A 20220-nucleotide genomic window follows, 5' to 3' on the forward strand; every position below is an offset into this window, starting at 1 on the left:
TGTTTTCAGCTTCTCAAACTTGTTCCGCAGGCCTATCCCCAGCACAGAGCAGGTAAGACGGGTGCAATAAGGAAAATGAATCTTACTCCCTTCCCCCATCCTTCTAGGTTGGCCTGAGAACAGGAACAGAAAAAAAAAAAAAAAAAAGACAATCCCTTACCTCCCTCCGAAAAAGAAACAACCCTTAGCAAATAGTATTCTAAGGCCCCACTCACACAAATGGGGCTGTCTGCGGGACACAGATCATCCTCAGGTAATCGCTGCATTTATTACATTCAAACAGCTGCAAGCATGGTTAGGCTTCTATTGCTTTCAATGGAGCATGCCTGAAGCTAAATCGCAGGGAACCCCACCGAACCCCCCATAGGTAATCGCACATAATCCCATTCGCAAGAGTGACTGATCAAGTGAAGATGTATCATGCGACATTTAGAATGATGTGTAATATAAGAATAGGTGTCCTTCTGGAGGTTTTGCTGAATGGTAAGGTGTAGAGGTGTAATCGGAAAACAGAGCACAGCATAGCATAAAATCCTTTAAAAAAAAAAAAAAAAGAGCTTTCTTTATTTAAACCACATAGCACTCACATTTAAAAGGGTCTCCCTACACTGGTAAAACAGGCATAGATAATATGTGTCTATTCAGATCTCACGATCCCACGAGTAGACATCAAATGTAACGTGGCAACGATGCCTCCAGCAGCTCAACCTACGTAGGTTTTGTACGTCTATTGACGAAACGTATGTGGGGTGAGCTGCTGGAAGAATCATTACCAGGTTACATTTGATGTCTACTCGTGGGATTGTGAGGTTTTGCACCTTGAAAAAGAAATTGTCTGCTAAAGGTTCGGATTGATTGCTACTGAGGAGATCTGACATTATCATCTTCTACTACAGATCTGCAGAGTATTGCATCCTGTTAAGTAAAAAGGGCATTTGCTGGTTCCCCTATACCAGCCACTAACATTGGTGAACTCTTTTTTTGATACATGTGTTTACTAACAATCACCAATTATTTGCCACTAATATTTTGAGACTTATGGACACATAAGACAAAGGCTTCTGTGAGTGGGCAGCAGAGAGGAGGCATTTCTCTCGTCTCAGATCCCTGGAGTGTCTCTGGTAGAGCAATAGACCTGTCAAATGTAAATAAAAGAGATAAGTCCTAGAGATGCACCAAAATTTCTGCTGCCTATATCAGCCAAAAACGGTGTTTTCGGTATTTTGACGATAAAGAAAAAAAAGGTGGCGATAAGGGTGCCAAAAAAAAAAAAAAAGAGAAACCATTCTTATGGTACGTTTTCATAGGTCATGTGACAAAAAAAAAACAAAAAAAAAAACAAAAAAGGAGACATCAAAAATGTAACATAACATGGCTGTGTTTTTAATGCATTCCAATGGTGTTTGGTGTGGGGGGGGTTTTTAACTGACGAAAAATGCAGCAACATTTTTAACACCACAATGGAAGTACAACGGTCCAGTGTAAAGAATTTAATAGGATGCATTTTTCTTGAGCTTTTCTTGCGCTAAAAAGGTGCTGATAATGACTGACAAGTTCATGATATTAATCAAAAAGTCAAATATAATGCAATTATAGATCTTTTTTTTTTTTTTTTTTAAACTGTCATTTCAGGTTTCGGCAACCAAAATTTCCATTCGGTGCATCTCTAATAAGCCCCACCCATAGTGTGTCTTCACTTTTTACAAAGTGGCTAAATTCCTGGAATTCAGCTTTAAAAGGGAACTAAACCCTCCCATCCTTTAGAGCCAAGGAAGCTACTAACTTAGCCTCTGATCTGCACATGTGATCAGTTATGACACCAGACATTTGATGGCTTGACAATTTGGTTGGGAGTGTAAAGCCACTGTGACAGCCATCATCCATGGCATGCCTGAATTAAAAAAAAAAAAAAAAAAAAAAAAAAAGGAAGAAGAGTTGTAAAGTCTCAAGGTGTATTTAGGTGAAAAACCTACTGTGGTGCAGCTGCCACCCCAGAGGCCCCCCCCCCCCCCCTTTTACTTACCTGAACTCGATCATTCCAGTAACGAGAACAGGTCCAGCAGCTCCAGCCACTATCTCGGGTCCTCATTGGAAAGATTGATAGCAGCCGGAGCCATTGGCTCCCACTGCTGTCAATTAAATCCAGCGACACGGGAGCCGAGTCCTGCTGTCTGTGTCAATGAACGCAGCAGCAGGTCTCGGGAGCGCGCCCACACAAGTGCCCCCAGGGAATGCAGCTCTCCATGGGGGCACTCGATGTGGAGAAAGAGCCAGAATCATCACTAGGGGATCCCAGAAAAGAAGGATCGGGGCCGCTCTGTGCAAAACCCTTGCACAGAGGAGGCAAGTATAACATTTTTTTTTTTTTAAATAACAAAAAACACACATAAGACTAACCTTTACAATCACTAACAGTTATGGCAAACAGAACTAGACCCTCCTATCTTTTTCAGCTAAGGAAGCCGCCATCTTAGCCTCTGATTGATTTGCAAATACAATGGTGCCGCACATGTGATCAGTTAGGACATGATAGTTTAACAGCTTGGTTGAGATCACAACCAAATGTGACAGTAAGCAATCCTGGTATGCCAGGCATGTAACTTTTTTTAAACTGTTAAATCAATTAGTCTAGTTCCGCTTTAACTATCCATCAAGATCCATTTCTACATGTGTGGCATATTGATCAAATAGGTTGCTGACTATAGATATCAACTGGAAAATAAAATTGATTATTGAAGTGTGTATGGCCACCATAATGGAGATTGTACAAATCAGATATATGTAATATGATTAGCAACTTAAAAAAGAAAAAAAAAAAAAAAAAAAAAAAAAAATCACTGATCACAGTAGTTTTTCAACCAGGGTTCCATGGGACCTTAGGTTTCAATTAGCAATTTCTGCCTCTTAGGTTCTCACTGACACCATTGATCTTTTTAGCCGTCTGTAGGGGGGTAATTCTTCCCACCGACCATCACACTAATGTATCAGGAGTTGTAGATATAGTCATTTTTAGTAGGGGTTCACTGAGACCTGGAAGTTATTTCAAGGGTTCCTCTGTGTTGAAAAGGTTGAGAAATGATCTAAAAAGAATTTCAAAGCTGAAATGAACTGACCGAGAATAACAAAAGGGCATAAATCTTCTACTGCCTAAAGGTGATGTGGACATCAAACACAGTACAGGAAGTAGGCATCAAGTGGTACAGTCAGCAGAATGATGTGGAATAGGAGTCTGGCCAGCATCAGCCGAGTGACAGCCACCAATAGAAGGCACAGCAAAAATTAAAGGAGAACCTACAGTGACCGTTCAAATCATCATCCAATCAGAGCCCAGGAAATGTATACAACACCAGTAATCATCTACACTCTACAGCAGCAGTTGTCAACTTATAAGCTAAAGAGGGCCTCAAATGCAACCACTGACATCAAAGGGCACATAATGTTCAATATATGTAATGCTTAACCACTTAAGCCCCCAACCATTTGGCTGGCCAAAGACCAGAGCACTTTTTGCGATTCGGCACTGAGTTGGTTTAACTGACAATTGCGCATTCGTGCGACGTGGCTCCCAAACAAAATTGACGTCCTTCTTTCCCCACAAATAGAGCTTTCTTTTGGTGCTATTTGATCACCTCTGCAGTTTTTATTTTTTGCGTTAAAAATGCGTTTTTTTTTTTTTTTTTTTTTTTTTTACTTTTTGCTATAATAAATATCTCCAAAAAATATATAAAAAAAAAAAACATGTTTTTTTCCTCAGTTTAGGCCGATACATATTCTTCTATATATTTTTGGTAAAATTATATATATATATATATATATATATATATATATATATATTTTCTCAATAAGTGTTCATTGATTGGTTTGCACAAAAGTTATAGCGTCTACAAAATAGGGGATAGTTTTATGGCATTTTTATTAATTTTTTTTTTTTTTACTAGTAATGGTGGCCATCAGCGATTTTTAATATGACTGCGACAGTATGGTGGACAGATCGGAAACTTTTGGAGCTATTTTGGGACCATTCACATTTATACAGCGGTCTGTGCGATTAAAAATGCACTGATTACTGTGTAAATGTGACTGGCAGTGAAGGGGTTAAGTGTGTCCTAGGGAGTGATTCTAACTGTGGGGGGGGATGGGCTACGCGTGTCAAGACACTGATAACCGCTCCCGTCTACAGGGAGCAGTGGTTAGTGTCCTGCCACTAGGCAGAATGGGGAAATGCTTGTTTACATCAGCATTTCCCGGTTCTTCCTCTCCGTGAGATGATCGCAGGTGTCCCCGCGGACATCGAGTCCGCGGGACCCGCGATCACACTTATGGAGCTTGTGGCGGGCGCGCGCCCGCAAACTGCTTCTTAAAGGGCAACGTACAGGTACATTAATCTGCCTGTACGTGCCCTTCTGCCGACGTATATCGGCGTGAGCCGGTCAGCAAGCGGACAGAGGATATTGTCAGAGACTGAAAACCTAATAGAGGAAGTGCTACCAAAGACTACAAAACTGGGAACATGTTACATGAAGCTAGTAGAGATCAATGCTATTACCCTATTCTGTTCCCATTACAGACTGCTGTGGTCCAAGGGCGGCAAATCATACACTGACTTAAGTTAGTCAAACGTATTGGGACACATGCCTTTACATGAACTTGAATGGCATCCCAGTCTAAAGCCTCGTACACACGGTACGATTGTTGGCTAACCGAGCGTCTGATTTTTGTCAAAAGGGCGTGTGCCAGGATCTTGTCTTGCATACTAAAAAGGTACACAATTGTCGTGCCACAAAACATGAATGTAGTGATGTACTACAAGGAATTTCAGCTCTTGAGCGCCACCCTTTGGGCCCCTTCTGCTAATTTCGTGTTTGGTGAGCATTGATTCCGAGCATGCGTGTTTGTATTTTCGACTTTTGTGTGACGGATTTGTGTACTGACAATAAGAAAATCTGACGTCAAACCATTGTCCGCCGAAAATTTACTAGCCTGCCATCCAACATTTGTTGGCCAAAAATTGGACAACTGTCAAAAGGAGCATACTAACAGTAAGATTTTAGGACAACAGTCTGTCAACAATGGTACCGTGTGTACAAGGCTTTAGTCTGTATGGTTCAATATTGAGTTGGCCCTCCTTTTGCAGCTATAACAGCTTCAAATTCTCTGGGAAGGCTGTCCACAAGATTTAGGAGTGTGTCTCTGGGAATGTTTGACCATTCTTCCAGAAGTGCATTTGTGAGGTCAGGCACTGATATGGACAAGAAGGCCTGGTTTACAATCTCCACTCTAATTCATCCCAAAGGTGTTCTAGTGGGTTGAGGTCAGGACTCTTTGCAGGCCAGTCAAGGTTTCTCCACCCCAACCTCGCTTATCCATGTCTTTATGGACCTTGCATTGCGCACTGGTACGCAGTCATGTTGGAACAGGAAGGGGCCATCCCCAAAGTTGGGAGCATGAAATTGTCCAAAATGTCTTGGTATGCTGACATCTTAAGAGTTCCCTTCACTGAAACTAAGAGGCCAAGACCAACCACACAACATAATCCCCCTCTCCACCAAACTTTACACAATGCAGTCGGGCAAGTATCGTTCTTCTAGCAACCTCCAAACACAGACACGTCGATCGGATTGCCAGAGAAGTGTGATTTTCCACTCCAGAGAACATGTCTCCACTGCTCTAGAGTCCAGTGGCGGTTTGCTTTACACCACTGCATTTGACACTTTGCATTGCACTTGGTGATATAAGGCTTGGATGAAGCTGCTTGGCCATAGAAACCCATCCCATGAAGCTCGCTACACACTGTTGTTGTGCTAACCTGAAGGCCACACGAAGTTTGAAGGTCTGTAGCTATGGACTCTGCAGACAGTTGGTGACTTCTGCACACAGTAAATGTCAGCATACGCTGACCCTGCTCTGTCATTTTACCTGGCCTACTACTTCGTGGCTGAGTTGCTGCTGTCCCCAGTCTCTTCCACTTTGTTATAATACTACAAACAGTTGACCGTGGAATAGTTAGTAGCAAGGAAATTTCATGGATGGACTTTTTGCATAGGAGGCAACCTATCACGGTACCACACTTGCGCCCCCTATTCACATCGGTGCGATTTGACATGTCAAATCACATCCCAAATTGCAGCCCATTACCAGCAACGACACTGTCAAAATCGGTGCGACGCCGCAGATTTCCAAAAGTAGTTCCTGCCCTACTTTTGTCGACTTCGAGGGCAATTTCAATAGACATCTGTGCATGAACCCGCACAGGTGTCTTCAAATCGCCACCTGAACTAGCACTGAAATGCGGGTTTGAAATTGTGTGAGTTCAGAGTGTTTGTAGAAGCAGTCTGCATTGCTAGGTGTGCGATTTTATACAACTGTGGCCATGGAGAAGATCGGAACACCTGAATCCAACGATTTGGAGGGGTGTCCCAATACTTTTGGTAATAGTGTGTGTGTGTGTGTGTGTGTGTGTGTGTGTGTGTGTGTGTGTGTGTGTGTATATATATATATATATATATATATATATATTTTTTTTTTTTTTTTTTTTTTTTTTTAAATATATATATATATATATATATATATATATATATATATATATATATATATTTGTATAAAATATTATATGTGTGTATATATATAAAACTTTCATCTGTATGCGTGATTAGGTGTTGTATATAAATGTGACGTGTGATCAGACATGATGAGGGTAGTAGTTCCCTGTACACCTGTGCAGTATACACGGACACCTGTCCTCCGGTGTGGGGGAAGGAGTGGATCTCTCCGCCCCTCCTCCTCCTCGTACCTGGGTCTTTGTAGTCAGCTGGATGACCGCCTTCCTAAAATTCAGCTTGGTGTCCGTGTTCCCCATCCTAGTACCGGAGCGAGCTGCCCGTTCCCGGGCCCGATCCCCCGTCTCGAATCCGCCTGCAGCAGCTGGCAAACCGGATTTGTCAATCAACGAGGGAAACCCCGCCCCCCTCCTGACATCGGCAGCCGCGCCCACACAACTGGCGTATGTGTTTCGCTGTCCCAGGCCGAGGAATCAGAGTCACCTCAACAGGCCCCGCCCCTAGGTGAATGGTCCGGCCCGTAGGTACATAGGCCCCGCCCAGTAACCTTACAGTATGGCAGGAGGGCCGCCTGATAGAACGGAGTTCTGAGCTCTGCTACAGAGGGAGAGGGTGAAGGGAAGGCTGCACGGCCCAATGTGTGCAGCGGTGACGACAGGGTTAAAGATGCCGGGGCACGATGATGCGAGGAAGGAGGGGAAAGCGGCAGCCAATCAGCGAGGAGGAGTGACAGGCCAGCTTGGATGGGAGGGCGGGGCTTGGTCGGTCCAGGCCTGGGGATGCTACGGGGATACAGGAGAGCGTACTGCGGGAACCGGGTGTGCAGAGACCGGGGGGGTCAGCATTGGGTACCGGGCACAGACCGAGGGAGGCGGTGATCACAGGGAGGTCTGATCGTGCTGGAAGGCTGTGCATTGTAACCAGAGGTCAGCTTGTCTGCCTGGGATTGTACTAACAGAGCCTATCCCATAATACCAGGACACATCACTGAGATCACACATCAATAGGAGCCCCACAGGAACACAGCACACATAGGGGCCCATTATTGCTGTCACCTACAGCGGCCCATTATTGATGGTAATTATAGGGGCCATAATCAATATCACCTATAGGGGCCTATTATTGATCTGACACATAGGGGCCCATCATTCCTGCTCTATAAAAGGAGAGGGGTGGGAGCACTGGGGGATCCTAGTCCTGTAATGGTAGTACATACCTCCCCAGTGATAGTCCAGGAGATCACAAGTAGGTGGTAGGACTCGTGAGATCAGCAATAGTTAATACTGACATATATATATATAAGATTGGGGTGTCAGGAAGAGGTACCCATGACAGATCAGGAAGCCCCCCCTTATCATTTGATGGATAATTTCCACATGACACTCTGAGGGGTTCATCGCCAGTCCTGTAAACCACAAGTCCCAGCTCGTAGTGACAACATCTGCAGTGGTGTGTACAGACAAAGATTTGTCCGCAGGCCATATGTTGGGGGCAGGAAGAATGGAAGAGTTCCATAGTGAGGAGGACGAGCCTTGGTATGATCACCATGATCTTGAGCAAGGTAAGAGATGGCAGCCCAGAAATAAAGCTTTCCCTGTGCCCATAACCTCGCTTTGTTGGAAAAAAAAGTTCATCCTACTACTCAATGGCACTTCTTTTAGTAAGAGGACAATGCTTACTACTCTTCTTACAATGTGGCTTTGCCTCCCTTGCATCAGAACTAGAGATGAACTCAGGTTTTCTCCAAACTCATCTCTAGCCAAACTCATGCTCCTTATTTACTCCAATGAGCTTCAGACCGGGTCACTCCCGCCTCTTTGTTTACAAGAGCTAAGGGGTGGGATTGACTTGGCCTGTAATTCATTGGAATAAATACGTTTGCCCCAAGGTGCCCCAAGCTCATCTCTAATCAGGACTCCAGGCTAACATAGTGACCAACAACGTAGTCACATCTGTAATCCTGCCCAGCCAGTGAAATGCCTTCTGCCCCGTGCAGTGTTAGTACATCAGCAGACGTGTTCCACCACAGCCTCACTCTACCCCAGCCCTTGCCTTCACAATGAGAGACAGCAGTCACGTGACCACATGAAATACATTATAAAAAGGGTATTTTATATTTTTTTCCAACATAAATGCTCAGAATATCAGCACTAAATACCTAACCTGATTGAACAGTGTGCGTTGGCACCTACAGTATGATGAAAGAGTCACTTTAATCCATGTTTGGCAATCTGAATTACCTAGTAGATGGCTTCCTTAATCAGCTAGGGCAGTAAAAACTGACCTGTGTTATTAAAGTTATCCACACTAAAGTATTTACATATTCTGATAAAGCAATAAAAGCACTTTAGGCCCCTTTCACACCAGCGCACTGATCGGTCCACCTGTCTGTTTTTCAGACAGACCCGATCAGACCACCCATTGTTCTCTATCCAACCACCCATTGTTCTCTATGGAGCGGCGGATGTCAACAGACGTGTCCTCTAACATCCGCCGACATCCGATCCAGTCAACTAAAAACAAACGGATGGGTATACATTTACCATCCATCCGGCAGATCAAATCAGTTGACTGTCAGATGGAAACAGACAGGCAGACCGACTGCCCCAAGAAAACAGCAGGCTGTGTCCGTGTCTGCAGAGCAGACATGGACCTGTCATCTGCCTTCTCAGCAGGGATCAGCAGAGAGATCCCCCACTAAACAGGCAGATCCGCTTGATGGATTCTGCTCCATCTGAAAGGGTCTTAAAACCAGCTCTCATTCATCTCTGTGCATATAAACATTGTGGAGAAATGTATTTTTGAAAGTTCACAACAGAGGCACTGATATCTTAGCTTTTTCCCTATTTCTTTCTATTACAGCAGAATCTTGGCAGGCGGCCAGCCCTCCAATGTAAACACACAGCAGGTGTTTGTAAGCTGTCAGAGACTAGGGATAAGCTGGGTTCCATTAGAACCCACCGGAAGCTGTCACATGGTTGCATCCTCACCCGTGCAATCAGCTGTGGCCGGGGCATTCTCTACCCTGCAGCTGCATGTATATTATCTGCTCACCACCAATGCTGCCATATAGATATCAATTTGGCCTTGGGATCCGATTGATTTTCTAACACGTTTCGTGGGAAGACCCGCTTTATCAGGGCCTCAGAGCCTCTAAAAAGTACTGTAATAATGTACAAAACAAATATACGAGAGACATTTACTTATTGAATGACGCACATTACCGTGATACAATTCTATTCATTCTGAATGGAAAAAATAGTCAAAGGCTATCCACTCTTAAGTACTAAACTACAAGCGATAATATACAATTAACAAATAAACAATTATTTTCAACATAAAAGGTTTCTGCCTACACTGCCACGTGTCTTCCGGCACCCTTGAAAATATCAGAAAGAAAAAGTTGCACAACACAATAATGATTCAAATATTAACAACAATGCATGTACTGTACATTGTATATCCCTGTATGTTGCGGTCGTTCAGGTGCTTATCTAATAGTTTCTTGAAACTATCGATGCCCCCCGCTGAGACCACCGCCTGTCGCAGGGAATTCCACATCCTTGCCGATCTTACAGTAAAGAAGCCCTTTATGTAGTTTAAGGTTAAACCTCTTTTCTTCTAATTTTAATGGGTGGCCACGAGTCTTGTTAAACTCCCTTCCGCATAAAAGTTTTATCCTTATTGTAGGGTCACCAGTACGGTATTTGTATATTGAAATCATATCCCCTCTCAAGCATCTCTTCTCCAGAGAGAATAAGTTCAGTGCTCGCAAACTTTCCTCATAACTAATATCCTCCAGACCCTTTTATTATCTTTGTTGCCCTTCTTTGTACTTGCTCCATTTCCAGTACATCCTTCCTGAGGACTGGTGCCCAGAACTGGACAGCATACTCCAGGTGCGGCCGGACCAGAGTCTTGTAGAGCGGGAGAGTTATAATTTTATCTGGAATTAATCCCCTTTTTAATGCATGCCAATATTCTGTTTGCTTTGTTAGCAGCAGCTTGGCATTGCATGCCATTGCTGAACCTATCATCTACTAGGACCCCCAGGTCCTTTTCCATCCTAGATTCCCCCAGAGGTTCTCCCCCCAGTGTATAGATTGCATTCATATTTTTGCCACCCCTATCTATGGGGTTGGTAAATCAACCCCATAGATAGACTATCCAGAGCTTTGATGTCACGTGACCTCATAGAAAAACTGTTTAAAAAGATATTTACATTGCAATTTATTAAAAATATATGCTAGAAATATCAGAGCAATGGGAAGGTAATATTTGAAAGATGAGTTATTGGGAAGCCTACTTTAGTGTCCATATTCTGGGCATGTGTTTACTGAAGATTAATTCTGGGCAGGGTTGGATTTCCATTACTGGAGCCTATAGACACAAAACCTTTGATGCCCAAAGCAACACCCCGCTGCTAGGATAATTCCTTTTATATGGAACATTTTCATGTTTTACTGGTCCTAACTAGAGATGTAAAATTTCCGGAAATTTTGAAGCTCAGGAAAAAAACAGTTTTTTTCCGTTTTTTTGGGGAAAAAATGGAAATTTTCAGAAAAATTGAAAAAAAAATGCTACATTAGCACTTTTTTGTCTTTTTAGGATTGAAAGTCATTCTGTTACTTTAAGAACATAAAATATGACTATGGACAATTTGACTTGGCATAAAATTATCACAACTAGCACATTAAAAATATAGTGTAGCCAAACAATTATCACAAACAGAATTTACTTTTTTATAATATTTATATGTAACAAAGGGAGCAACAATTTCCTGAACTGCTTACTAGTTTATGTGGAACAGCCAAAAAGCCTCCACAAAACAATTTTCAAAACCAAAAGTAACAATTTTTCATATTTCCGCTCCACAGTATTAAATAAAAATAAAAACCCCATTCTCATAAAAAGAATAGAAGATGGGGGAAGTGTTAAGAAGAGAGTAGGACTAAGTTTCAATGGACATTTAATCAGAATCATTTTCTGAGCTGAAATTGTCAGTATCCGTCTCTGCTTCTGCAGCTACTCTCTTTTGTCCGTCATCACAATTAGGAACTTCTAAAAACTTAAGGTGAACACCCTGTCTTAAAATATTTTATTCATCATGGTAAAATAAAATATTCCACAATTTTTTTTTTTCTTTTTTCAATTTTTCCAATTTTTTGTAAAAAAACAAAAAAGCCTTCAGGAAAAAAAACATTTTTTTTCCGAATATTTCCGTTTTTTTTTTTTCCGGGCCTTCACATCTCTAGTCCTAACCTTCGTAAAAAACAGTGACAATGTAATTGCCATCACATGCCTTGGCTCTCAGACTGTTAGATGACATTGAGGCCAACAGAGAGCTCAGACACAATCAAACAGCTCAACAACAATATGAGATACTGCAAAGAAAAAAACATGTAACATTTTATTATGCCAGCTAGAACTGGGTATCTTGGTGACATCACTAAAACATGAATTTTTCTGGACTCAGCATTTGCAGTGATAGTAATTATGTTGCGTGGTGAGGTTGAAGCCAGACAAAATCATCATGGTTTACCTTTCTTATATCACTTATACTGTTGACCCAGAAGATCTATGTTTTAAAAATCACTGGCCCAGCAGAGTAGAAAATTAAAAAAGCAGCTCAGACTGCACTATCCCCTCTGTTCCAGTTCTGTCCTCTCAAAGACTCACCAGTGCTGGTCCTCTTCTGGTTTAAGTGAAACCCAACATCATGCAACCTATTTCCTATGAATCAGAGAGTGGTTTGGATGTGCGTCATCATGTGAGCCTGCACAAGCAGTACTCCTGGACGATGCTGCGCTCACATATGACTATGTGAGCTCCACATTGTTTAAGAGCAGCAGTCTCCGAATTGAGGCTGTGGCCAGATGTGGCCCTTTGCTTGTCTTTTTCCAGCCCTTCGGGCGCTATTCCATCCACCAGCACCAATGGTGGGGCACTATTCCTTCCACTGACACTAATGATGGAGCAGAATTTCTTCCACTGACACCAACGACGGGGCAAAATCTCTTCCACTGACACCAGCGACGGAGCAGAATCTCTTCCACTGACACCAGCGACGGAGCAGAATCTCTTCCACTGACACCAACAACGGAGCAGAATCTCTTCCACTGACACCAACGAGGGAGCAGCATTTCTTCCACTGACACCAACGAGGGAGCAGAATTTCTTCCACTGACACCAATGAGGGAGCAGAATTTCTTCCACTGGCACCAACGACGGAGCAGAATTTCTTCCACTGGCACCAACGACGGAGCAGAATTTCTTCCACTGACACCAACGAGGGAGCAGAATCTCTTCCACTGACACCAACGACGGAGCAGAATCTCTTCCACTGACACCAACGACAGAGCAGAATCTCTTCCACTGACACCAACGACGGAGCAGAATCTCTTCCACTGACACCAACGACGGAGCAGAATCTCTTCCACTGACACCAACGAGGGAGCAGAATTTCTTCCACTGACACCAACGAGGGAGCAGAATTTCTTCCACTGGCACCAACGACGGAGCAGAATTTCTTCCACTGACACCAACGAGGGAGCAGAATCTCTTCCACTGACACCAACGACGGAGCAGAATCTCTTCCACTGACACCAACGACGGAGCAGAATCTCTTCCACTGACACCAACGACGGAGCAGAATCTCTTCCACTGACACCAACGACGGAGCAGAATCTCTTCCACTGACACCAAGGACAGAGAGGGGTTAGGCCGCGGCTCTGTGTCTTAATGGACACACAGAGCAGTGGCTCAGCACCGGTGCCCCCATGGCTAGCTCTCAACAGAAGGGAGGGGCCAGGAGTGCTGAAGAGGGACCCAAGAAGAGGAGGATCTGGGCTGCTCTGTGAAAAACCACTGCACTAAGCAGGGAAGTATAACATGTTTGTTATTTGTAAAGAAAACAAAATGAGACTTTAGTAGCACTTTAAAATACGTCATGGGGTATTTAGCTCAAAAGTAGTCAATTCACCAAAAAGCTTGCGTTATTTACCAAAGGGGTTAAATATTTGTATTATATTATTACTTAAATTTAGCGTTATTCTTGTCATTGTTATTTCACTTTTTTTTTCTACATGCTAACCCTGCACCATAGAAAGATAGTTATGTAAATAAATGCAAACAGAAATATTATGAAACTGTGAAAACATTCTAGTGTATGTTCATTCCCTCTAGTGAAATGTTACAATTTATTTTCATTCCTGAGCTCAGGGCAGAACATTTCCACAATGATACATTGTATACTTTTATCTTATTGGCCAGTGCAGAGTTCCCATCATTGTTATTTTGTACACTGCTAAAATACTCACTGCCTACTCTGCCAGGTGATAAATACCGAATGTGTTTGTTCTTTAGTGGACTTTAAGGCCCCTTTCACACTGGGGGGGTGGGGGCGTCGGCGGTACAACAACGCTATTTTTAGCGCTGCTGTACCGTCGTTCTTGCAGCGGTATTCGGCCACTAGCGGTTCGGTTTTAACCCCCGCTGGCGGCCGAAAAAGGGTTAAATCCGCTCGTACAGCGCGGCTATAGCCGCGGTATTACCGCGGTATAGCCGCGCTGTCCCATTGATTTCAATGGGCAGGAGCGGTTTAGGAGCGGTGAATACACCGCTCCTTCCCCGCTCCAAAGAAGCGGCTCGCAGGACTTTTTTTACCGTCCTGCGAGCGCACCGCTTCAGTGTGAAAGCCCTCAGGCTTTCACACTGAACAAACAGCGGAGGCTGTTTAGGGGCGGTTTTCAGGCGGTATTTTTAGCGCAATAATGCCTGCAAACCGCTCCAGTGTGAAAGGGGCCTAAAGGAGTTGTAAAGCCAGAAGTTTTTTTATCTTAACGCATTCTAAGCATTAACATGAAAAACCTTCTGTGTGTATCAGCACCCCCTAATTACCTACCTGAGCCCTTTCTCTCTCCAGCGATGTCCACGATCCCCTCAGCCATCCAGTACACTCCTCCTGATTGGTTGAGACAGAGCAGTGGGGCTATTGTCTCCCATGTCTGTCAATCAAATTCAGTCAGTCAATTAAGGGAGATGGGGGGCGGGGCCAGGTCAGGGCTCCATGTCTGAATGGATACACGGAGCTCTGACTCAGCTTGGGTGCCCCTTGTAGCAAGCTGCTGGCTGAGGGGCACTCAAAGGAGGGAGGGGCCAGGAGCAGCAAAGAGGGACCCAAGAAGAGGAGGATCCAGGCTGCTGTGTGCAAAACCAACTGCACAGAGGAGGTAAGTATAACATGTTTGTTATTAAAAAAAAAACGAGCCTTTACAATCAATTTAAAGGGTAAGCTCGCCTTTACAGAAAATCTGTAAGGTGAACTTACACTGTGGACCCCCTCCCAATACCCCCCGGTCCTGCTGTACTGGAGTCCTGCAATCCCCCACTGTCAGGCATCGGGACATCACTTTACCTGTCCGTGGATTTGAAATCATTCTGGCTTTCTCTCCTCTCCTCCAGCGCTGACAGGATGGACTAGGTGGATTCTGATTGGTCAGTGCCGTCCATGTGATGGTGCTGACCAATTAGAATGCCTCCTATCCGTTCACACTGAGAGGTACAGACAGGAGATTAAGTCGCTGGGATTTCAAATCCCTGAACTGGAGAAGCGGCACCCTGGTGACACCTGACAGTGGGGGATTGCGGGACTCTGATACAGTGAGACGGGGGGGGGGGGGGTCCAGTGTAAGTTCACCTTACAGATTTTCTGTAAAGGTGAACTTACACTTTAAAGTGGTAGTAAAGTCTAAATTTTTTTTTTTTTTTAATGGTCCCCGTGCTGGTTTAGGTCATAATGTACTAGTGCAGTGCATACTAGTACATTATGACAGACTTATCTGCAGAAAGAGCCCACGAGTGCTGCGCTAACAAGGTCCTTGGTCTCAAGCAGCTTCCATCTTCGCTCGGTCTTCCTTCCAGGTTCCCGATCTTCAGGCTCTTGAATGGCCGTGCCGCAGGTAAGTCACTCCCACGCATGCACACGGTAGTCACATCACTGCGGCACTCAGAGCGGGCCATAAATAAGGTCTAAGCAGCGCATGTGCGGCTCAGATCACATTACCCGCTCATGGGTGGGGGCATTTGTGACAGAAGAGACCACTTGGGTCTCTTCTGTTTTAAAAAACCTGCTTGTCAGCGGATTTTCACTTGTAATGCCGCGATGGACTAGGTCCAGTGGACTTTGACGGACTTTGTGACTGACTTTCCGACGGACTTTCGAATGAACGGACTTGCCTACACACGATCAACCAAAGTCCGACGGATTCGCACGTGATGACGTACGACCAGACTAAAATAAGGAAGTTCACAGCCAGTAGCCAATAGCTGCCCTAGCATCGATTTTTGTCCGTCAGACTAGCATACAGACGAGCGGACTTTTCGACTGGACTCGAGTCTGTCGGAAAGATTTGAAACATGTTTCATTTCTAGGTCCGTCGAACTTTTGGGGGAAAAAAGTCAGCTGGATCACACACACGATCGAATTATCCGACGGAGTCCAGTCCGCCGGACCAAGTCTGCCGTAAAGTCCGCTCGTGTGTCCGCAGCATAAGAGTATACTACCACTTTAATGAGTTGTCTCCTTTTTTTTTTTTTTTTTTTTTTGTGGCATTTTCCACACATGATATGAGATATTTTACCTTGATGAACTGACTCTCTTATTATTTCATGCGACATTTCCAAAAATAATTTCCAAAAAGCCTTTAGTGGATTGACCCAAAATCTGTATATTTTTTTAAAAAGGTATTAAACAGGGGTTTAGGGAGGGTGAGGGTTACAAATTGCTAGGCTTTAGGAAGTCCTTTAGTTGATGAAAGATGCCTTGGGTGAACTTTAGATAGTTTAGAGAGAATAAGGTCACCATCATACCAAATGGTATTCATCACATTGCAGAAGCCAAGGTGTTTTGCCCCCCCCCCCCAGCCTGGATTGTTTGCTGCCCCCACCCCCCAAAAAATGAAGCACCAGCCGCCACTGATTGTAAGGGTAAATTCACTTTATATTACTGAAAAATTTCATGAAAAACCTGGTTAAGACTAAACTCCAAGGTACCCTTATGTAGAAAATCGTATATGTCCAAATCATCCAGCAAAGCCACTCATGTAGTAAGAAACAAATATACAGTACATTTTATTAAAAATGGCATATGAAAAACATAATCTAAAACATTTTGGCCAAAATTGTATACAAACAATAAAACCATACAGTTTACCAACTCCCTTCTCTCTATTCTTTTTTTTTTTTTTTTTTCTTGGACCATTCATACACTATATTACCAAAAGTATTGGGACGCCTGCCTTTACACGCACATGAACTTTAATGGCATCCCAGTCTTAGTCCATAGGGTTCAATATTGAGTTGGCCCACCCTTTGCAGCTATAACAGCTTCAACTCTTCTGGGAAGGCTGTTCACAAGATTTAGGAGTGTGTCTAAGGGAATGTTTGACCATTCTTCCAGAAGTGCATTTGTGAGGTCAGGTACTGATGGACGAGAAGGCCCGGCTCGCAGTCTCCGCTCTAGTTCATCCCAAAGGTGGTCTATTGGGTTGAGGTCAAGTTCCTCCATGCCAAACTCGCTCATCCATGTCTTTATGGACCTTGCTTTGTGCACTGGTCCAAATGATTTGGTGGAGGTGGGATTATATTGTGGGGTTGTTTTTCAGGGGTTGGGCTTAGCCCCTTAGTTCCAGTGAACTTAAAGTGTTACTAAACCCAGTAATATGAAAATAGTTCATCCGCCCCCCCCCCCACAGTGCCCACAGCTTATAAATCTTCTTTTTACATTAAAATATTGCCACTATATACCTTTTTGGCTGCAGGGTCTGCCTGAGTGTTGAGTGCTCAGGTAGGATGAGATTTCCACTACAGCCTGTATACATGCCCACATGTGTAATGTCAATATCTTAACCTGGCTAGCTCTGAGAACAAGTAAATGTTCTCTCCAGCATAAAAGACACAGCTGAGCATGTGCAGGTTGGCTATCCTGTCTGTGTTCACTGGCCTTCCTCAGATAGACAGTGCAGGAGGGGGAGGATCTATGCATACAGGATAAAACTGCCTTTTTACACAATGAAGAGGATTAACCCCTTAAGTTCCACAGTGAGTATAACAAACATGCTATGCTGCATATACAGACTGCTTTTACTGTTGTGGGTTTAGTAACACTTTAAGGCGTCAGCGTACCAAGACATTTTGGCAGGGCCGATCCTAGGGTCACCGGCGCCTGGGTGCAGAAATATTTCTGGCGCCCCCACATGGGCGTGGTCATCTTACCAACTCCACCCCTTTACAAATGATTCTATGGCAACGACTCAAATACAGAGCTGCTCCCCTAAGAAGTCTTTGTTACCCTGAAATCCTCCCATGATCTCTTAACAATAAAGAAAATACAGGAAGAGAGAACACTAATGAGACCTGGAGGGGAGTCTCGCTGATCCACACAGAGAGGGCTTCTGTTAGAAAGAGTCCCCAGACATAATACAGGATACGGTCAAAGACTGCAGACATGATACAAGAGCTGGACAGAGACTGCAGACATGGTACAGGAGATGATCAGAGACTGCAGACATAGTACAGGAGATGATCAGAGACTGCAGACATGGTACAGGAGATGATCAGAGACTGCAGACATGGTACAGGAGATGATCAGAGACTGCAGACATGGTACAGGAGATGATCAGAGACTGCAGACATGGTACAGGAGATGATCAGAGACTGCAGACATGGTACAGGAGATGATCAGAGACTGCAGACATGATACAAGAGATGGTCAGAGACTGCAAACATAATACAGGAGATGGTCGGAGACTACAGACAAGATAGAATAGATGGTCAGAGACTGCAGACATGATACAAGAGACAGTCAGACACTGCAGACATGGTACAGAAGCTGGTCAGAGATTGCAGACATGATACAAGAGACAGTCAGAGACTGTAGACATGATACAAGAGACAGTCAGAGACTGCAGACATGGTACAGGAGATGGTCAGAGACTGCAGACATGGTACAGGAGTTGGTCAGAGACTGCAGACATGATACAGGAGATGATCAGAGACTGCAGACATGGTACAGGAGATGATCAGAGACTGCAGACATGGTACAGGAGATGATCAGAGACTGCAGACATGGTACAGGAGATGATCAGAGACTGCAGACATGGTACAGGAGATGATCAGAGACTGCAGACATGGTACAGGAGATGATCAGAGACTGCAGACATAGTACAAGAGGTGGTCAGAGACTGCAGACATAATACAGGAGATGATCAGAGACTGCAGATATGATACAAGAGAAGGTCAGAGACTGCAGACATGGCACAAGAGAAGGTCAGAGACTGCAGATATAATACAGGAGATAGTCAGAGACTGCAGACATAGTACAGGAGATGATCAGAGACTGCAGACATAGTACAGGAGATGATCAGAGACTGCAGACATAGTACAGGAGATGATCAGAGACTGCAGACATAGTACAGGAGATGATCAGAGACTGCAGACATGATACAGGAGATGGTCAGAGACTGCAGACATGATACAAGAGAAGGTCAGAGACTGCCGATATAATACAGGAGATGGTCAGAGACTGCAGTTCCTATGGACATTAGTAGATAATGGCCGATTGGCCCTCTCACCTGACCCAGCGATGGTTCCTCTGATCAGGAGTAAGCTCACTCTGAATTGCCCGTGGTGACTCCGCTGGGTAGCACCCAGATCTGTATTCTGGCAATGACTCCATTCCTTTCTCCGCCAGGGATGGCACAAGGCTGTGTGGCTTTCCCTCTGGTGGCGCAGGGCAGTGGGGTTTCCTCTCTGATGGTGTTCCCTGAGCACTGCCCTCTCCCTCTGGAGTCCTGGGTGCACTTCCCTGAAAGCTTTCCCAGGCTCCTGTATCTCTCTCTCTCCCATTCAGCTGAGCCTGCTGTGTGGACTGCAGTTTCCGTGTTACAGTGGGGCTGCCAGTCCTCGGGACTACATGTCCCACAATCCTCTTCTCCTTTTTCTATTCTATTTTTCCCTGGCTGATATGAAGGCGGGGGAAGAAACATAGTGGGAGGCTGTGCTGGCCAGCGCCGCTCACTAGTATAGCAGTGCACGTGCGGAGGAGAGGGAGAGGGAAAGGAAGGGGCGAAAGAAGAGCCTGCAGCTGCAGTGACGTCACTAGGGTTGGTGTCACCAGGTGCGGTATAACATGGTGTCACCCTCCTTCCACCAACTTTAGTCGCCCCTCAGTACAGACCTCCCTCCACTAAGTATAGACCCCCACTAAGTATAAACCCCTCTCTCAGTACAGACCCCCCTTCATCAGTATAGACCCCCCCAGGACAAACCATCCCCCCTCCATTAGTAGACCCCCACCAGGACAACCCCCCCCTCCATTAGTACAGATCCCCCCCAAGACAAAGCCCCCCTTCATTAGTACAGACCCCCCCAGGACAACCCCCCTCCATTAGTACAGACCCCCAGGACAAACCCCCTCCATTAGTACAGACCCCCTAGGAGAACCCCCCTCCACTAGTACAGACCCCCACAGGACAAATCCCCCCTTCATTAGTACAGATCCCCCAGGACAAACCCCCCTCCATTAGTACAGACCCCCCAGGACAAACCCCCTCCATTACTACAGACCCCCCAGGAGAACCCCCCTCCACTAGTACAGACCCCC

At 44.7% G+C, this 20220-nt stretch overlaps 2 protein-coding genes across 2 annotated transcripts in view; one reads left to right on the forward strand and one right to left on the reverse strand.

Annotated features, from left to right (window-relative positions):
* Nucleotides 1-7121, reverse strand: part of HID1 (HID1 domain containing) — a 121144-nt gene extending 114023 nt beyond the window's left edge. The window contains exon 1 of the mRNA XM_073606169.1: nt 6791-7121. Within this exon, the coding sequence (XP_073462270.1) occupies nt 6791-6856 (66 nt within the window). The 5' untranslated portion in view covers nt 6857-7121. The remainder of the gene's footprint in view (nt 1-6790) is intronic.
* The window catches only part of CDR2L (cerebellar degeneration related protein 2 like), a 59435-nt gene continuing 46208 nt past the window's right edge, over nt 6994-20220 (forward strand). Inside the window, exon 1 of the mRNA XM_073606170.1 lies at nt 6994-8118. Within this exon, the coding sequence (XP_073462271.1) occupies nt 8040-8118 (79 nt within the window). The 5' untranslated portion in view covers nt 6994-8039. The remainder of the gene's footprint in view (nt 8119-20220) is intronic.

This window comes from Aquarana catesbeiana, linkage group LG12 (genome assembly GCF_042186555.1).
Source record: "Aquarana catesbeiana isolate 2022-GZ linkage group LG12, ASM4218655v1, whole genome shotgun sequence".
NCBI classification, from domain to species: domain Eukaryota; kingdom Metazoa; phylum Chordata; class Amphibia; order Anura; family Ranidae; genus Aquarana; species Aquarana catesbeiana.